This window comes from Balaenoptera ricei, chromosome 20, assembly GCF_028023285.1.
Source record: "Balaenoptera ricei isolate mBalRic1 chromosome 20, mBalRic1.hap2, whole genome shotgun sequence".
NCBI classification, from domain to species: Eukaryota; Metazoa; Chordata; class Mammalia; order Artiodactyla; family Balaenopteridae; genus Balaenoptera; species Balaenoptera ricei.
The window spans coordinates 7604334-7620313 of NC_082658.1; the positions used below are offsets into that span (position 1 = coordinate 7604334).

Sequence of the window (15980 nt, forward strand, 5' to 3'; positions counted from 1 at the left end):
TCTGTCCTGCTTCTCTATGGAGCGCTCCTCCGGGCCCCAGCCCCCTCTCCATCCTTCGGCAGTGGGGCACCCTGGAAGGAGCACGGACTCTGGGTGCAGAGGCTGACTCTGCTGCGGAGGCTGTGTCCTTGGGGAAAGCATCTGACCTCCTGAAGCCCATGCGCTCTTGCCTACAAGCCGGTGCAAGAGGAGCACTGGCCCCTTGGGCGGCATAAGGGCCAGGATGGCGCTCTGAAGCGCGCTGCACAGCGCCCGGCACACACTCGTCACTCTTTTCTGACGGGGAGGGAGGGAGAGAACGGCAGCAAGTGGCCCTACCCCACCTCAGCACTCTGCTCTACTTCTGTCTCCTGGTGACCTCTTCCTTGTTGCCCCCAACAAGCCTGTGTGTGCCCAGCCCAGTGTACACAGCCCGGGACCGGGGGGGGGGGGGGACTGCCTGAGAGCAGGAACTGGGCAGCTCAGGGCCGGCACCGTAGAGCCGCCACTGGTGAGGGCAGCGAGGAGACGCAGCCGTGGCCGGAGTCTTCCTCGTCGTACCTTCCAGGCTGGAAGAATGAACCCCCCCTGGCTGGGGGCACAGTCGGTCACTGGGGCAGATGCAGAGGCCTGGGGGGCCACAGCTCTATCAGGGCTGTTACAAACAGCCATTCCTGCAGCAGGAAGGTGGCACGGGGTGGGGGAGCCCGAGAGGAGATGCCGGAGCAGAGGTAGGGCTGTCTAGTCACCACGTCCCAAAGACAAGAAGAGCGGGCGTCACTGCTCTAACCAGAACACCTCTCAACGTGAGCACTGCCTGGGGCTGCAAGAAACACTCTGAGGAGCCAAGACCCCGAGGGGCAGGCTCCAGGAATGACAACAGATTGTGACACAGCCCCCAGGAAGCGCGGGCTGGCTGCCTTGTTTAGCTGAGGAGAGAACGGCTGGAGCCGGCAAGGAGGGCATGGAGGCCACCAGAGGGCGCTATTCCTGCCGCACCCAAAACCGATGTGTAACTCATTCCATGGCTCAAGCCCGTGCGACTGCACAGTGGCTGCCTGTCCGGCCTCTGGGAGGCTCTGGCATCCAAGTGGTGTGGCCACAAGGCTGGCTTCCTTCCCCCCACCCTCCCCCAAGCCCCGACTCACTGGCGTTTTGTGCTCACACTCAAAGGGCTCCATTGACAGCTCGCAGATGCGGGCTGGGGTCGGCTCCTGTCCTGCTCCGGGCACAGCCTGGTCTGCTGGGGTGGCACGACCAGTCAAATGTCAAACCAGCCAGCCCCTGGGCTCTGGAGCCCGTCCCTGACAGTCGGGCCGGGAGTGTGGAGACAGCCCCAGCCGACACTCTGGCAAGAACAAGATCAGCAGTGTCCTCTCTCCTCCTCCCGGGGCCGCCCCCGAGGAACAGGCTAAGGCCAGGCCACTCCCAAGTCACTCGGGACTCCCAAGTTCTTCCCCAAGATGCCTCCCCAGAGGGCTGACTGCTTGGGTGGTCCAGCAGCTCCCCCACTGTTTACTGTCTTTCCCAGGAGAACACAGAGAGGAACCTGCCAGGGAGTCGCCTGAGGGACAGGTTGGGGGTTGAGGGACGTGGGCCCAAAGGCCCTCCTGAGGGCGGGGCAGGAGGCAAAGAACTGGGAGAGGTGCAGGCCCCCTCGCTCCCTCCCGCCCGACTCCACCGCTCAGGTGGAACCTCCCAGGGGGTCATCTTTGCCAGGGAATGTGAGAGCCGACCTCCTCTTTCATCAGCTCACAGCCCAGGCCCAGCCCACACCCGCCAGGGGGGAGGAGAGGAAGAGGAGGAGGAACAGAGGAGGGCCGTGCAGACCTTCGGGGCAGGGAGTAGGCACAGGAGTCTGCAGCCGCAGGCCCAGTTCCCAGCAGGGATTCCCTCGCCTGCGGGGCAGCGGTGGCACTGGCTCCCTACTTCAGCGGCTGCCCCGTGTAATGTGACACTTGAATCTCCAGGACGACCAACAACAAAAAAGCTAAGGCCGAGACAGCAGCTGGCTGTCAGCAGCCAGGAGCTCCGCTGCGCTGAGCAGAGGCACCCAGGGAGCAGCCGCGGGTCAGGAAAGAGGCGTCCGCAAAGGAAGGAAGAGGTGTGAGCCCAGCTGGAGGCGAGGCCGGCGGAGAGGCACGCGGAAGCTGCTGGGCTCCCCACACCTGCGGTTGCCCCCCAACCCCAGCACCTGAGCTCCCAGGTGAGTGGCTCCGCTCACAGATGAGGCGGGGACGAAGGAAAAGGAGCCGCCAGGGTCCCCTGTCTCAAGGGTGGAGGGCCACAATCTACCACGAGCACGGAGAGGAGGGTCCTGGGGGACACGCTTGGTCGTAGTCTCTGGAGAGCCTCCCTTTCAAACTCAGGCTCTCCCTTCTCTTGCTGGGACCCCGCACGGGGCACAGGCCGAGGCTGCAGCCCTCTGCTGGCTTGCTGAGCAGGCAGAGGGGCCTGGAGTGCCTGCTTACTCGGCAAGTTAGTTTAAGCTTTTCCTATTCAGGGGGCTTAAACGAGGGATTTGGCTGGCCTGGCCTAGGGGAGAACCATCGCCTGCCCACTGAGCCTCCCTTTTTCTGGGGATCAAGTCCCTGCTTTCTCCCAGGCAAGGAGGCTCAGGGCAGGGGCTGCCCGGCCACCTCGCACCTCCCAGGATGCGAACCTGTGGCAGCTCTGCCCACTGTGTTCTGGACAAGAGCAGCAGCTGCCACCTCTTATGCGGGGCTTGGTGTTCTCAGCTCGGAGCTAGGCCCAGGTGCTCCTTCCTGGGCCCACAGAGATCCCCAGGAACCCCCAAATCTCCCTGAATGCCACGCCAGAAGCATGAGGGCCCTAAACCCAGGGTGGGGTGGGAAGGCGACAATGGTGGAAGTGAGGCTTGGGAAGGGACTGCCCCGCCCCATACTTGGCCCTCTGCCGCCATCAGAATGCTGGTGGTTCTCGGGCGGCACTGAGATCAGCTCTCTTGGGCAGGGCCCCGAGAGTCGAGGCTGGCTGCCTACCCCTCCTGCCTCCCTGTCCTCACGCCAGCGTTACAGTCCCCTTCCCCAGCCCCCCAGATGTTTTCCCCAAAGCGAACAAGCTAGTATCTACTTAGAAAAAACAGCCACCCAGGTTAAAGTGGAAACCAGGGATCAGTCGACGTGTTCTTGGCTCGGCAGAGGCTGTGGGATTTGGCCTGGGTTGGTGGCTGGGGAGACTAAAAGCCCGGCAGCGATGAGCAGTGATGGCACAGAGAGGGGACAGACGCCGGGTGAGGGAGGGAGGCAGTGATGAGCCCATGGCTGCCCCTGCTGGCTCTTATCTGTAAGACGGCCCAGGCCGGCAGGCAGGGATCAGAGTCGCTAGATCCAGAGGACACAGGTGGATGGGGGCCCCCGAACACAATCCCTGTGCGGGGACAGAAGGGTGATGCCCAGCCTCTGGGGCTGCAGGAGGAATCAGCAGCAGCAGGAAGTGTCTCCTCCTGTCCTGGAAAAGCTACGGGGCTGGGGAAGCCGGGGCTGCTGAGGGTTCAAGTGTCATTGGACCCCACAGGAAGGCGGGGCCAAGGCAGAAAGCGCAGCGCACAGTGGGCATCTCTGCCTTGCTGGTTAGGCCACCGGACCCCGCAAGACTCCCCCAACCTTCAGTTATGCCTCATTCTAGTTCTTTCTCGAACAAGACGTTGCCCAGGGGGCAGGGGTGGCTGAAACCCACCTTGACAAAATAACAGGGCAGGGCAAGAAGCCCTTGGGCCCTGAGCCATCAACACACCCTTATCAGACAGCACACATCCGCTGCCTGGGCTCTCCCCAGGCAGCTGCGTCTGGAGTTGGAGCGTCAGTTCTGCAGAGAGGGAACAGGGACACTTCAGTACCAAGTGGCAGTTGTCCGGCCTGCAGGAGGCCTGCCTGCTCTGTTGCAAGGTTCTCCGTGCCAGGAGATGCCACACAAAGGCAGTTTTCTAGTCCCTCCAGCTCTGCCAGCCCTCCCTTCAGCCTGGCTCACCCTCCCCCGCCACTCGCTGCCACTCCAGCCGGGGAGCACCCTCCGAAGGTGCCGAGAAGGGCCGTGCAGGCAGCCGGGCCGGGGAAGCCACCACTTGCTCTGGCTGCTTCTAACCGAGGCGCTACCGAGCGTGGGGTTGGGGGAGATCCTCATTCACAGGCAGAAAGTACAGTTTGGGAAGGAGTGTGGTGGAGCTGAGATAGAAAGACTGGGAAAACATAGAGAATTACCAGTAGCCCCACTGGGCTTCCCTGCCCTCCGCTCTCCAAACCTGGGAAGGGTAAGAGGACAAGAGGCAGCCAGCCCCAGGACGCCCACCCTCCCTGGGCCACAGCTGGGAACACTCAGGGCTCCCTACAACGCAACAGCTGGGGCACAGGCCTCACGGTCACCTGACGACGGCTGGTTATATCGGGCACCAGGCGTCAGGCACCCCTTGGCCTCGCTTTAAATAGCGTGCTGGAAAGCCCGCCTGGGACCTGCTGGAATGTGCCTCCGCCCTCTTAGGAGAACAGGCCCCTCCAGCCCTCCACGGCCCCCACTAAGGCTCCTCTGCTCAAGGCCAAGCTGGAAATGATAAAACAGCAACTGAAAAGCAAAGGGGGCTTCAGCCTTTGGGGCAGAACAGCCGTGTCCAGCAGCCCCACTCCTGCAGACAGGATGCACTGAGCAGCCCTGGGGCCAATCCAAGTCCCCAGAGGCCCTGGGTGTCCACGTCCGTGGCCCGCTGGTGTGGACCGACACTCTTCCCAGAGTGGGGCCCGGGTCCCCTGGGCGTGAGTCTGCAGCTTTCTGACTTCCTAACCCCTGGAGGACGGCTGACTTTAAAGGCGAAGCTTCGGATCAACAGGCCCCGCCTTTCCGGCACAGCAGTTCAGCCCGGCCCCACCTTCCCCCTCCCTGCTCTGGAGATCACGCCCCGACTGACCAGGGTCTCCACGCAACCTCTCACTCACAAGCGGAGGCGCCCCCTCTGCAATCCCTCCCGGGTCTTTGGGCGTGGGGGGCACAGGTGAAAAAGCCCCCCGCCCACCCGCTCGCCTCCGCCTCTGTGAAGGAGTGTCTCTGATGGCTACATTAGGCAGTGCAGGCCCTGGGCCAATCAGGCTGAAAAAGCCAGGCCAAGTAGCCGAAGAGGGGAGGGGAAAGCAGCCCAGCTCCTGAGCCCCGGGCAAGCTCCCCATGGGCTTCGGTCGGCCCACCGGTCCCTCCTCCAGGAATGGGACCAGCGGGCGGGCTCCCGTCCTCCTGGAAACCCGGGGAGCGAGATGCCCGGAGGCGCCAGACCAAGGGAGGGGACCACCTTCCTGTGCACACCTGCTCCACTGGTCAGTGGGAGGAGGTCTGTTCAGTGTGACCTGAGGAGAGGGGTCTCATGCTCGGGAAGGAGTTCATGAGCCTGAGACAGAAAGACTCGCAAGATCTGGCCCTTTGGTGACAAGTCACAGGAGGTTCTCAAAGAGCAAGTGTGGCCCGGTGAGTGATGAAAGCTGCGTTCCAGACTCCCGAGTGTGGGGTGGGGCTGACCACGCAGAGCCCTGGTCCCCGTGCTGAGCCCATCGCATGGGCCAGGCCCTCTGCGGGCTGCTCCTGGGCTGGCTTATCTTGCCCGTCAAAGAGCAGGCTGCCCGAGACAGGTGCCCACAGAGGGATGGCGGGGGCAGCGCTGCCAGGCCCCACTCCCGCAGTGTGACCGCGAAGTCCCTTCCTCTCTCCGGTCTCAGTGTCCCCATATGCAGAAGAAAGGAGGCAGGAGTGGATGACCCATGGCATTCTAGAATTCTATGCCTCCTAGTACATTGGAAAACTGGGATCCTGATCTCGTTTGTAGCAACGTGCGGACCCTGGGGTGGGGCGTGGGAGAAGCTGGGAGGCCCTAATTCCAGGAGCCTGCCCCTTTGACAAGAGAGAGACATCACCTGCCTGCTACCCTCCATCATCACTTAAAACATAGCCCCCCCATCTCCAGCCGGCCCCCCACCACTCTCCTTCACCTCACACACCACAAACATCCCGGGCATGAAGGACACAGACGAAACTCCCCAAAGGTGTTGAAGGAAGGTCACTGACAGCGTGTGGGGGGGTGTGACCACCCCCAAAGGCCGCCTGGCCTCTGCTGCGCTGGCCGGACCCCGCCCAGAGGGGAATCACATGGGCTGGGCACTCCTAGAGCCCGGCCCTGTGCTCAACCCTCCCGACAGCCTCGAGAGACGGGCACCTCATCTTCACGGAAAACGAGGAAAGGAACAGACTCAGAGAGACGGAGCCACTCCGTGTCTCAAAAGCAGGAAGAAGGCTGGCAGTATTCAAACCCAGGATGATTCGAATGCTATTCTGTGGGGGGGGCCACCTGACCAGATGAGGGCAGTTATCCTGTGGGGAAGGAGATGCAGGAGGAACCTGTGCCGGCCGTCCGGGCCCTGGAGGACCGTGAGGTGGAAGGGGGTGGAACTGGCCTGAGTGACCACAGGTGGGACTGACGAGGTCACCAGGAGGTCCCATCTTCTAACGATCAGAGCTGCCCAAGAAGGAATGGGCGGGGCGGGGCCGCAGGGGGGCTCCCCACTCGAGCAAAGGCCGAATGCCAGAGGGAGGGCAGGGAGCCAAGTGCGGCGCAGAGGACTCGAGCGGATGACCTTCAAGGCGGCTCTAAGGACGCTACGCTGTGGTAGCAGCGCCAGGAGTGACCGGCCTCACAGACCGCAACCACCTGGGGGAGAACGTGCCTGGCTGAGGGACGAGGCAGCAGTAATGAGAGCTTACGGTCTGGCTCAGGCCCCTGGCCGCCTGCAGCCCTGCCCTGGCTAAGAGCTGCCTCGGGGAACAGGCTGATTCTGGGTTGGCACAGGCTGTCCCTGATCCCTCTCTGAAGAGGTGCTGGCTCCCTCGTGCCCACCGGGGAGGCGGAAGGGGAAAGAAGGTCTGTGGCATAATGTGTCCCGACTCACTGACTCGGCCTGGATCTTCACCTTCGGCCCCTTGGGCACAACAGACAGGAGGAGGCTCTCGGTCCTGGGGCCTGGAGGCTGTTGCCCCTCCCCTGGGGCCGGGGGGCAGGGGGTGTTGGGGGGAGGGGGGAGCAGAGGGGACTCTCCTGGTCAGCCAGAGAGGCAGGTCCAAGCCAGCAAGAGAAGGAGGCTAAACCCCCCCGGGACTTCTGGTCCCATCCTGAGAGAGGACCCCTTGGGGAAAACTAGAAGGACACAGTGTCACCTCCACCTTCTCACAGGAAGACACCGTATGAGTAAAGAAATGGGGCTGGTGGGAGAGGTGGGGGGCCCCAGGGGGGCTCAGACCACTGCCCCCAGTCAGCTCTCCACTACGGCCGACCCTGACCAGAAGCCCCCATGAGCCTGCTCTCGGAAAAAGCCGACCCTTCTGTCCCCACATACGATGAAAAGCAAGAGTGCCAGGCTGGCATTCTGGAGCCCCGTCTCCCCACCAGGGAGGCATCAGGGGCCGCCAGGGGAGCCATGCCCATCCGAGGCACCCTGGCAACACCTAGGAGTGGTGTCTAAGACAAAGGAGCGTGCAGTCCCTTCACGGTCAGCAACCGTGGCTGACCTTGGCCGGCTGCCAGACCCCTCCTGCGGCAGGGCCTCAGGCTCACTGTCATCCCCAGCTTCCCTCGCCTGGGCAGTGCCAGCTAGGTGGGGACTGAGGGCCACAGCGGAGCGCTGAGCAAGGGGCCCTGCCAGCTCCCTGCCTCCCTCGTGAGCTGTGAGCCACCAGGCCTGTGAGGGGTGAGACCTGACAAACTCGTTCTGCGGGCTGGGGTGGGTGAGAGGGCAGATTCTCCGGAGGCAGCTCCGTGGGGACACCAGGTCCTCTCCCTGCTCTGCAGCTCAGGAGGAAACCCGGCAGGGACACGACACAGCATGGCAGCCTCCAACCTTGCGCTGGAGATGCGCTCCGTAGGGGAGAGGCTGCTGCACAAGCTGCAGAGGCTGCCCCAGGCCGAGCCCGTGGAGATCGTGGCCTTCTCGGTCCTTGTCATTTTCACAGGTAAGCCGGCGCTCCCAGAGTCTCCTCGGTGCCCACGGCTCTTCCTGGCATCCAGGAGAGACGAGACCATGGTACCAACCACGGGGCTGGCAGAGGTGGCTGGGTGGTCCCCCAGACAGAGGAGGAGAAGCAGATGTCCCCTGGGGGGAGCCAGGGGGTCCCCCCTAATCCTGACATGCTGCTCTAGGAAACGGGAGCGCTGGGCACCAGGGCCCAGAGGTGCCTCCGGCACCCCAACCCACAGATGGAGGGAGCAAAGCTCTGGGGGCCGGCATGGGGACAGTCACACCTCTTCCCAGACTCTCGGGTATTTCTGACCACTAAGCCAGGGCTTCGGTGAAGGTCCTCCAGGCCCCCAGAGGGGCCTCTTTGGAAGTGTGGTGGGCGTCCTTTCCCTCCTCGCCTCTGAGCTCCCGGAGCGCTCTGCTCTCTCCCCCAACCCCCCAGCCATTGTGCTGCTGCTGCTGCTGACGGCCGTCGGCTACTGCTGCTGCCCTAAGCGGGGAGGCAGGAGGGCCGCGGTGGGACCCACCACCCCACCGTGAGGGCCAGGGCGACGGCCGACGAGGAGCCGGAGAGGAGACCGCCAAAGCCATGACCCAGGGAGTCAGCCTGGCCCTGCAGCCCTCACCCCTCAAGACAAAGATCCACCGCCCCGGCCCTGGCCTAGCCCAGGAACCCAGACACTGACTGAGAGCTGGGGCCTCATCAAGGAAATACGGGCTGTTCGGGCCACAAAACTCTCACCTGACAGTGAACACAGGGGGCCGAGGAGGAGTCGACTGTTTCTAAGACAGAAAACCACCGGGGGTTCTGCGCCTACCTGCGCTTTCCAACAAAACACAGAAGTGGGGTCCCTACACCTGGAGAACAGCCCGCACGTGTGGGGAGCTGGCCTCAACGCTCCCACGCCAAAGAGGAGCAGGCCAATCGGAGAGGGGCTTTGCACAGTAGCTCCTAAGTCCCGAGCTCCCCCCAGAGCGCGGACATGTCTGTGTTCCATTCCAGTATTTGCCTGTTTCTTTCCCAGTAAAAGCTTTCTGGTTATGTGTTTCTGTGGTGCCAGACTCCCTGGGCTGGGTTATGTGCATCAGGTGGGCAGCGTGCCAGAATTCCAGGGACATGGCCAGTGACCGTCCCTTCCAGGCCTCTGCTCTCCCTGTGCTCTCGGAAGCTGGAAAAACACGCAGGCAGGAATGCCACGCGAGAGGGAAGGCTGCGGAACCAGGGGAGGGCTGCGGCGCCTTTCCTGCCCAGCACCAGCTGCTAACAAGCTCCGCCCTCCCAGACGCCTGCTTGGCAGTGGTGGAGGCTGCGTCTGCCCCAGGCAGGTGCCGGGCTCAGGAATGCCACCATTGCCATTAACCGTAGCCGGCACACCCCGTCCTACCAGGCTCAGGCCACTGGGTCTTCCCAAACTTCTGCAGTAAGAGAGGTAAGGCCCTTACTATTGTCCATAACCTGCATCCAGGCTCAGGCCACTGGGTCTTCCCAAACTTCTGCAGTAAGAGAGGTGAGGCCCCTACTATTGTCCGTAACCTGCATCCTGACCGCTCCGTCCTTTCCCCAACGTGTGCCGGACTGTCTGCGTTCAAATCCTCGCCCTCCCACCCCCGCCAGCTACGAAACGGAGGTCAGTGACTCAGCCTCTCCAAGCCATGTTTCCTCCCCTGTGAAATGGGGCTAATCCTGGTCCCCACCTCCTGGGATAAACCCAGATGACCTTGGCACAGTGCTGGGCATATGCTAAGACTGATATGAAGCATCGTTATCTGCCCCTCTAAACAGGGGGCCGAGCCAGAGCAATGTGGACTCGTTTAAGGACCGGGCCTGCTGACATGCAACACTGCCTGGCCTCTTTCCCTTCAGTTTACTTCCTCTCCCACAGAACTTTCCAGGTAGAGCTACAAAGCCAGGAACGAGGGCAGGGGAGGTAGAGGCTCACGCGGTACCCCGCCTCCCCCCCCCGCCCCCCCCCCGCCCCCCCCCCGCGACACACACACACAACCCTGGTCCGCCGGGGCCATAAAGAAGTCTGCGTTTTTTATACTCCTCTGTCATCTTGGCCTGTGCAGCCCATGCTCTGCCTGCCTTGAGGCAGAGCCCCATCTACTCAGAAAACAGGGAGTGGAGAGGGGATGCCAGCCCCTGCCACTCCTCTGCGGCCCCACCATCTCCAGCTGACAGGCAGGCAGGCAGGAGAAGCTCTCTCTGGTTGGTTTCACTTCCTGGTGTCCAGGGACTTCTCTGATGGGTTTGGTTTGGGTTAAAGACCCAGAGAGGAGTGCTTCCATAGAAAATAAAAGAAATTCAAGAATCTGTCTGTACTCTCTACTACCCCCACCACACCACAAAAGAATGGGATTCGTAAAAATAATGATAACCATAATAATACTTGCAACAATGGTGAGGATGAAGATAGCTAAAATTCACTGAGGACTCATCCCCGCTCAGGCAGTGCCTTAAGCATTTTGATGCAGATAAATTCATTTAGTCATCACGACAACCTCAATGCCAAATGTACCATTATTATCCCCATTTTAAAGATGAGGAAATAGGTAACTTCCCTAAATTTGACCAGCTGAAAAGTGGCAGAGCCAGCCTCTGGGCGCCCCCCCCACCTGGCTCCAGAGCCCCTGCTCACCACACCCGGTGCCCTAGGCCTCCAGCTGTAGTATTGATAAGGCTCTCACTCCATTATCCACCACCTACAATACCAACCCTAGATCCCAAACAGCCACACCCCAAACTCTGGGGCCCTCCCTCCCAGAAGAAAAACAGAGGGAGGGTGGGAGGATGTGAAGCCCCGCCCTTTCCAGTCCCAGCGCCAACAGCTGGAGGGTCCCCAGGAAGCCCTCTGTTCAGGAGACGCTCCAACGGTGCAGCAGCCAGATCCTCGTGTGACTTTTCCTTCAGTGAGTTACATCAGCATCAAGGACATCCTTCCTCACTGTGGGTGAGGCTGAGCCTCTTTTCTAGAAAACATTCAGGCTCCCTGGTCCAGCTGCCAAGAAGTCGGCAGACCTGGGCACCGACAGGTTGACAGGAGGTTCATTCGCGTTTTCCTCCTCCAGGCCAGGCAGTACTTAACTGCTGACTCCAAATAAGATTCTGTCCCTCCCCTTGGAGGGCTTACGGGGGCACGCTGAGACCCACCACCAATGGCTCCCCTGAAGCTGTCACGCCAGGTCCCAGGCAGGCTCCAATCCCACTCGGCTCAACCAACCAGATCTGCTCCAGCGCAAGAGCAGCCTGACGTACGTACTCTGGCTGGTCCTCTGGGGAAGATGGGCATCGACAGGAGGCAGCAATTCCCCCATCATGGCAAAGAATAAACAGGTACAGCAAGGCAGGTGGTGACCATGGAAGGGGTGGCCATCAGGCCGTCTGAGCCCCAGAGAACATCTGGCTGACTCTGGCTGCCACACCTCTCTGTTCCCACCGCCATGCCACCCTGGACCAAGCCGCCAGCAGCGTCTGCCTGAGGTCCCTGCCGCAGCGTCCCAGCCGGTCTCGGCGCTGATCTCCCCGGCCTCGTCACGCCTTCCCCGCCCGTGGCCTCTGCTCCACCACTGACCACGACTGTGGTCTCTCGGTCCCTCACAAGGGTTTCACTCTACACTTCAGATCTGTGCAGTTTACTGTCCATATGTTATGCCTTATTAGAATCTACAGTAAAGCCACCGGTGCAAGAATCTTATTAGCAAAACTTGGCAGAGCAGACAAAAACAGTTTTCTCCTGTTTTCCCAAACATTAACATTTGAAAGCAATCTACAGATAACAATCTTCAAGACGACATATTTGCTTGTGGGTAATAACAAACTGCAGACCATAAAAAACTGAGGACAGGGAGTTCCCTGGTGGCCTAGTGGTTAGGATTCTGGGCTTCCACTGCCGTGGCCTGGGTTCAATCCCTGGTCAGGGAACTGAGATCCCTCAAGCCGCGCAGCAATAACAAAATAATAATTTAAAAAATAAAAGTTAAAAAAAAAAAAAAAACTGAAGACAAATTAATTTTGTCCTTAGGAAAAGTCTCCTCGCTCTCCTTGGGAACCGGCTGCCTACCCTGGAACACTGTCTCCTCATTCTAACTCTTACGTCGGCTTCCCATCTCAACTTCAACATCGCTCCTCCCGGGGGAGTCCCCTCAGGCCCCGGGCCAGGCTATGCCATGGGCACCACCAGCATTCTCTACCTCTTCCCATCACATCATTCCCCTTGTGGTGATCATTTCAGAAGGTTTTTCTGATCAGGGCCAGCAGTTAATTGAAAAAGTCAATTAAAGCAACGTTTGTGTACCCGAGACATACGTTCTCTACACCTCTCATTTGAAATGGAAACATACAGATGCACATTCCTTGGCCAATCTTTTTGATGCAGGGCCGAGGTCTTTTCTCCGAGTGTGGGTTTGCTGACCAGAGTTCCTGAATTGTCTATTTGCTAATTTTGATTTCTTTAAGGCGGAATAAGAACTTGAAGACATCTGCAAGGAAACCTGAGTGTGAAAATACTTCTGCATTTTTAGGAAATGTTTACAGTTGTCTTGTCCACATCTATTTTTGACAGGAACAGCTGGGTCCAAACCCCAAAGCAGTAACTTCTTAGCTGTGTGACCTTGGGTAAGTTACTTAACCTCTCTGTGCCTGTTCCCCAGTTGTAAAACTGGAGTTTCAGCTTTTATCACTACTTCACTTTTATGTAATGTTAAGTGCAATTATGTAATTACAATAACAAGTACAACTGCCACAAAACAGGTTTGGGAACAAGCAGCTGACGCTTAATAAGCATCCAACTAAGCTAATGGAGCAGAAGTCCGAGGGTGTGCTGAGACCAGCCTGCTGGCTCTGAGCATTCGGCAGGCCAAGGGCATTAGTCAGAGTGTTTTACAGAAGGAAATGCAAAGCGGCAGGTAAGCCAAGGTCAATTAAGCCAGGAGAGTTAAGAAGGACTTCACGGAACTTGCCCATCATCTCCTCCAGCCCCGGCTGCATGTCAGAATCACACGATGATGGCTTCCCTGGTGCCGCAGTGGTTAAGAATCCACCTGCCAATGCCGGGGACACATGTTTGAGCCCTGGTCCAGGAAGATCCCACATGCCGCGGAGCAACTAAGCCCACGCGCCACAACTACTGAGCCTGAGCTCTAGAGCCTGCGAGCCACAACTGTTGATGCCTGCGTGCCTAGAGTCCGTGCTCCGTAACGAGAAGCCACCGCAACGAGAAGCCCGCGCACCACAACGAAGAGTAGCTCCCACTCCCCTCAACTAGAGAAAGCCCACGTGCAGCAACGAAGACCCAACGCAGCCAAAAATTAAAATAATAAATTAAATAAATTTAAAAAAAAAGAAAACATTAAATTAACAAAAAAAAAGGAGAATCACCCGACGAGCTTTACCAAGCACAGGGCTCTGACAAGCCCAGAGGCTGATCTCTGTGCTACCAGGTGGGGCCTGGGCACTGGCGTTCAGAAAAGCTCCCAGATGATTGGAACAGGCAGGGTTGAGGACGGGTACCCTAGAATGTAACCCCTGGGAGGGCAGGGCCTGCCTCTCTCGCTCACGACTGGACACGCAGCACCTGGCGCAGTTCCTGGCCACCGTGGGCACTCGACTCCTGTCTTTCAAGGAGGGAATGGCAGCCACCAGGTTCCACGAGCAGGGGCACAGGCCCCACTCCTGCTTCCCAGCTGCCCCATCACACCAGGGGGTGGGAACCCACACGAAGCAGCTGCGGCCGGGCCTAAGCGGCACACAAAAACACCAAGGGAGAAGCTGGGCCTCCACAGGAACCCGGGGCCTCAATGGTGATAAACACCCACATGCTGGTTCCAGGAGGTGCCAGCTGGACCTGTGGTTAATCATCAACCCGGCGCCACAGGAAGTGAGCGGCCATGCGTGGCAGCCCCAGCCCTGGGGCCTCCCGAGCTCTGGGCAGGTCCTTTCAGTAGACGGGTCATCCGGATTGAGAGGAGGGGCAGGACCCAGCCACAGGTGAGGTGGACGGGAGGCCTGGGGCAAGGGCCCCGGATCCAGTCTCTTCCCCCACCCACCCCAAGTCTGACCTCTCTCAGCCAGGACACCTCAACCCACGCACCCTGAGCAGCCCCCCAAAACAGCATCACAAGAGGGCAGAACGCGGCGGAGGGGGTAAGTGCGAAAGGCTGAAAAGAGAACGCGGTTGCTAGGCAACGGGCCCTAGCCCACCTTTGTTTGCTCTGGTGACAGCAAGCAGGTCTGGTCAGGGGCAATCAGCAATGCGGCCACCTTTTCCTCCCAAGAGTTGCTTCTCTGAGTCACGGTGCAGCTCTGGTCACCTGGCGGCTTCTTCAGCTCAGGCCCCACAAAGCGTGGGGCCTGAAGGATTACCCTGATCCGCCTGCCCTCTCTTAGGACACAGGAGTATAAACAGCAGACCCAGGTAATGGCTCCTTCCTTCTCTGCCTTTACTCCCTGCAACTGGCTACAGACGCACAGCCTGCCCATCTCAGCTGTGTTTCAAGATTAGTTAGTCCTTCTGTTTTCACCTGCCTCTAAGGAAGCCTACAGAGGCCTCAGCTTGAGACCATCCACTCCTGGGCTCCTGTGCTGATCTCTCAAAATGCTTCCCAAATCTTTGGCAACCGAGGCAGGAAACCCAGGAAGGGTCTGTAGTGCTGCTTTTTAGATTCTGGCTGAGCGGTTCTCAGGGATGGGAGAGAAAGTCCTGCTCACAGCAGGGCTGTTCAGGAAAGGACTGGAGAAGCCAGAGGCAGCCTCCAGGAAGAACTCAAGGGACCCCCCCCCCCTTGGTGCCAGTCCCTGCTTTTGCTTCTACGGAGGAAGAAAGCTCATTTGTTGCTTGCTGGAGGCATCGAGCCCAATGACCCACCATCCCTTCAATGCCCGCTAGCTGCAGAGGTGGCCGCCGTTCTCTGAGATCGCACCAGAGGGTGAAGCTGGGGGCAGGGAGTAGCACCTGGGACAGGGCCTTGGAGAAGCCCCTGCACTCAGGGCCTCTGTCCCCACTTTTCCAGGTTCACATGGACAGACTACTAACAAAACGCGCCTGGAAGGATGAGTTCTGGCAGAACCCCTTGGACCAGGGGGGCCTGGTAGTGATCTGCTTGTTCATCATTATGGTCCTGTTTCTCATCTTGTTTGCTATTGTGTTTGGTTTACTACCCCCACTCGATAGGGTCAACCAGTGTGAAGAGTCGTGACCTGACTTTCTGCGGGCCAAGAAGGGGGCCACTGTTAATACACTCTCAAAACACCATGTACCTTTTCTCCAAAGCCCTTTTAACAGTCTGGAATTATACATTTTTCATGTGATTATCTGATAAGTGCCTGTCTTCCCCACTGGTCCAAGCAACAAAAAGCAGGGGCTGGGTCTCTTTCTGTTCCCCATTGTACCCCCTTTTCTGATGTGCCCTTGCACAGAGTCAGTATCAATCAATATTTGCTGGTTGAATAAATGAATGAATGAACAAATGAGCAAACGAATGGATAAACAGAGGGATGCTGGGCCGTTGGCTCCCCCAGCCTGGAGACCCCAGGAGATGACAGAGCCCAGTACAATCTAGGCCTAAACCAAAGCTGTTTTGCCCATCTCAGACAGGGTCCAGAGGCCTCTAGGCTGGAGGAAGGTTGCTTTGAACCTAATTACTGTTCCTTTTTACACGCAAAGGTAAATTTGGCCCTGTCATAAATAATCAAATGCATTTCATGGCCACACTCAGAGAAAGTAGCTGCACGCAAAGGAGAGGAAGCCAACTGGACGCCCCACGCTGGCCTCATTCATGTGACCCAAGTGTCTTTTCCCTTGGTCCCAGAGATGCCCAGGTATCCCCCACAGGGTCCTCCAGCCCCCATGCACCCCAGACCCTACAACGCAGCCCTTGTAGAAGTGTCCCCGCCTCTGCCAAAGCCACCAAGCAGGCCTGTCCCTCGCTGCCAAGTGCCCTCCCTTTGCAAACAGCTGCTTCAACATCAACCTCAAACCAGGCTATTCTTAGAAAAGGGGCAAG

General features: G+C 59.1%; 3 protein-coding genes across 4 annotated transcripts in view; 2 read left to right on the forward strand and 1 right to left on the reverse strand.

The window, feature by feature from the left end:
- Positions 1-15980, reverse strand: part of RECQL5 (RecQ like helicase 5) — a 36916-nt gene that overhangs the window by 4854 nt on the left and 16082 nt on the right. The gene's annotated exons all lie outside the window — the stretch shown is intronic.
- On the forward strand, positions 1749-9021 carry SMIM5 (small integral membrane protein 5). The gene is made up of 3 exons (XM_059908297.1): positions 1749-2185; positions 7814-7974; positions 8422-9021. Exons 2-3 carry the CDS (start codon positions 7848-7850, stop codon positions 8517-8519), a joined length of 225 nt encoding a protein of 74 aa, XP_059764280.1. The 5' UTR covers positions 1749-2185; positions 7814-7847; the 3' UTR covers positions 8520-9021.
- SMIM6 (small integral membrane protein 6) lies at positions 13859-15444 on the forward strand. 2 transcript variants are annotated; one of them, XM_059908298.1, is made up of 3 exons: positions 13859-13965; positions 14046-14121; positions 14988-15444. In XM_059908298.1, the coding sequence occupies exon 3, from the start codon at positions 14994-14996 to the stop codon at positions 15171-15173; it is 180 nt and encodes a 59-aa protein (XP_059764281.1). In that variant the 5' UTR covers positions 13859-13965; positions 14046-14121; positions 14988-14993; the 3' UTR covers positions 15174-15444. The 2 variants fall into 2 exon arrangements, with proteins under 2 accessions (XP_059764281.1, XP_059764282.1); XM_059908299.1 differs by having other exon boundaries at positions 13881-13965; positions 14050-14121.

Coding starts and splice junctions, on each gene's coding strand:
- SMIM5 (XM_059908297.1), top strand. CDS start 7,848: ATGGCAGCCTCCAACCTTGCGCTGGAGATGCGCTCCGTAGGGGAGAGG. Junction 7,975..8,421: donor GGTCCTTGTCATTTTCACAG/GTAAGCCGGCGC, acceptor CCAACCCCCCAG/CCATTGTGCTGCTGCTGCTG.
- SMIM6 (XM_059908298.1), top strand. CDS start 14,994: ATGGACAGACTACTAACAAAACGCGCCTGGAAGGATGAGTTCTGGCAG.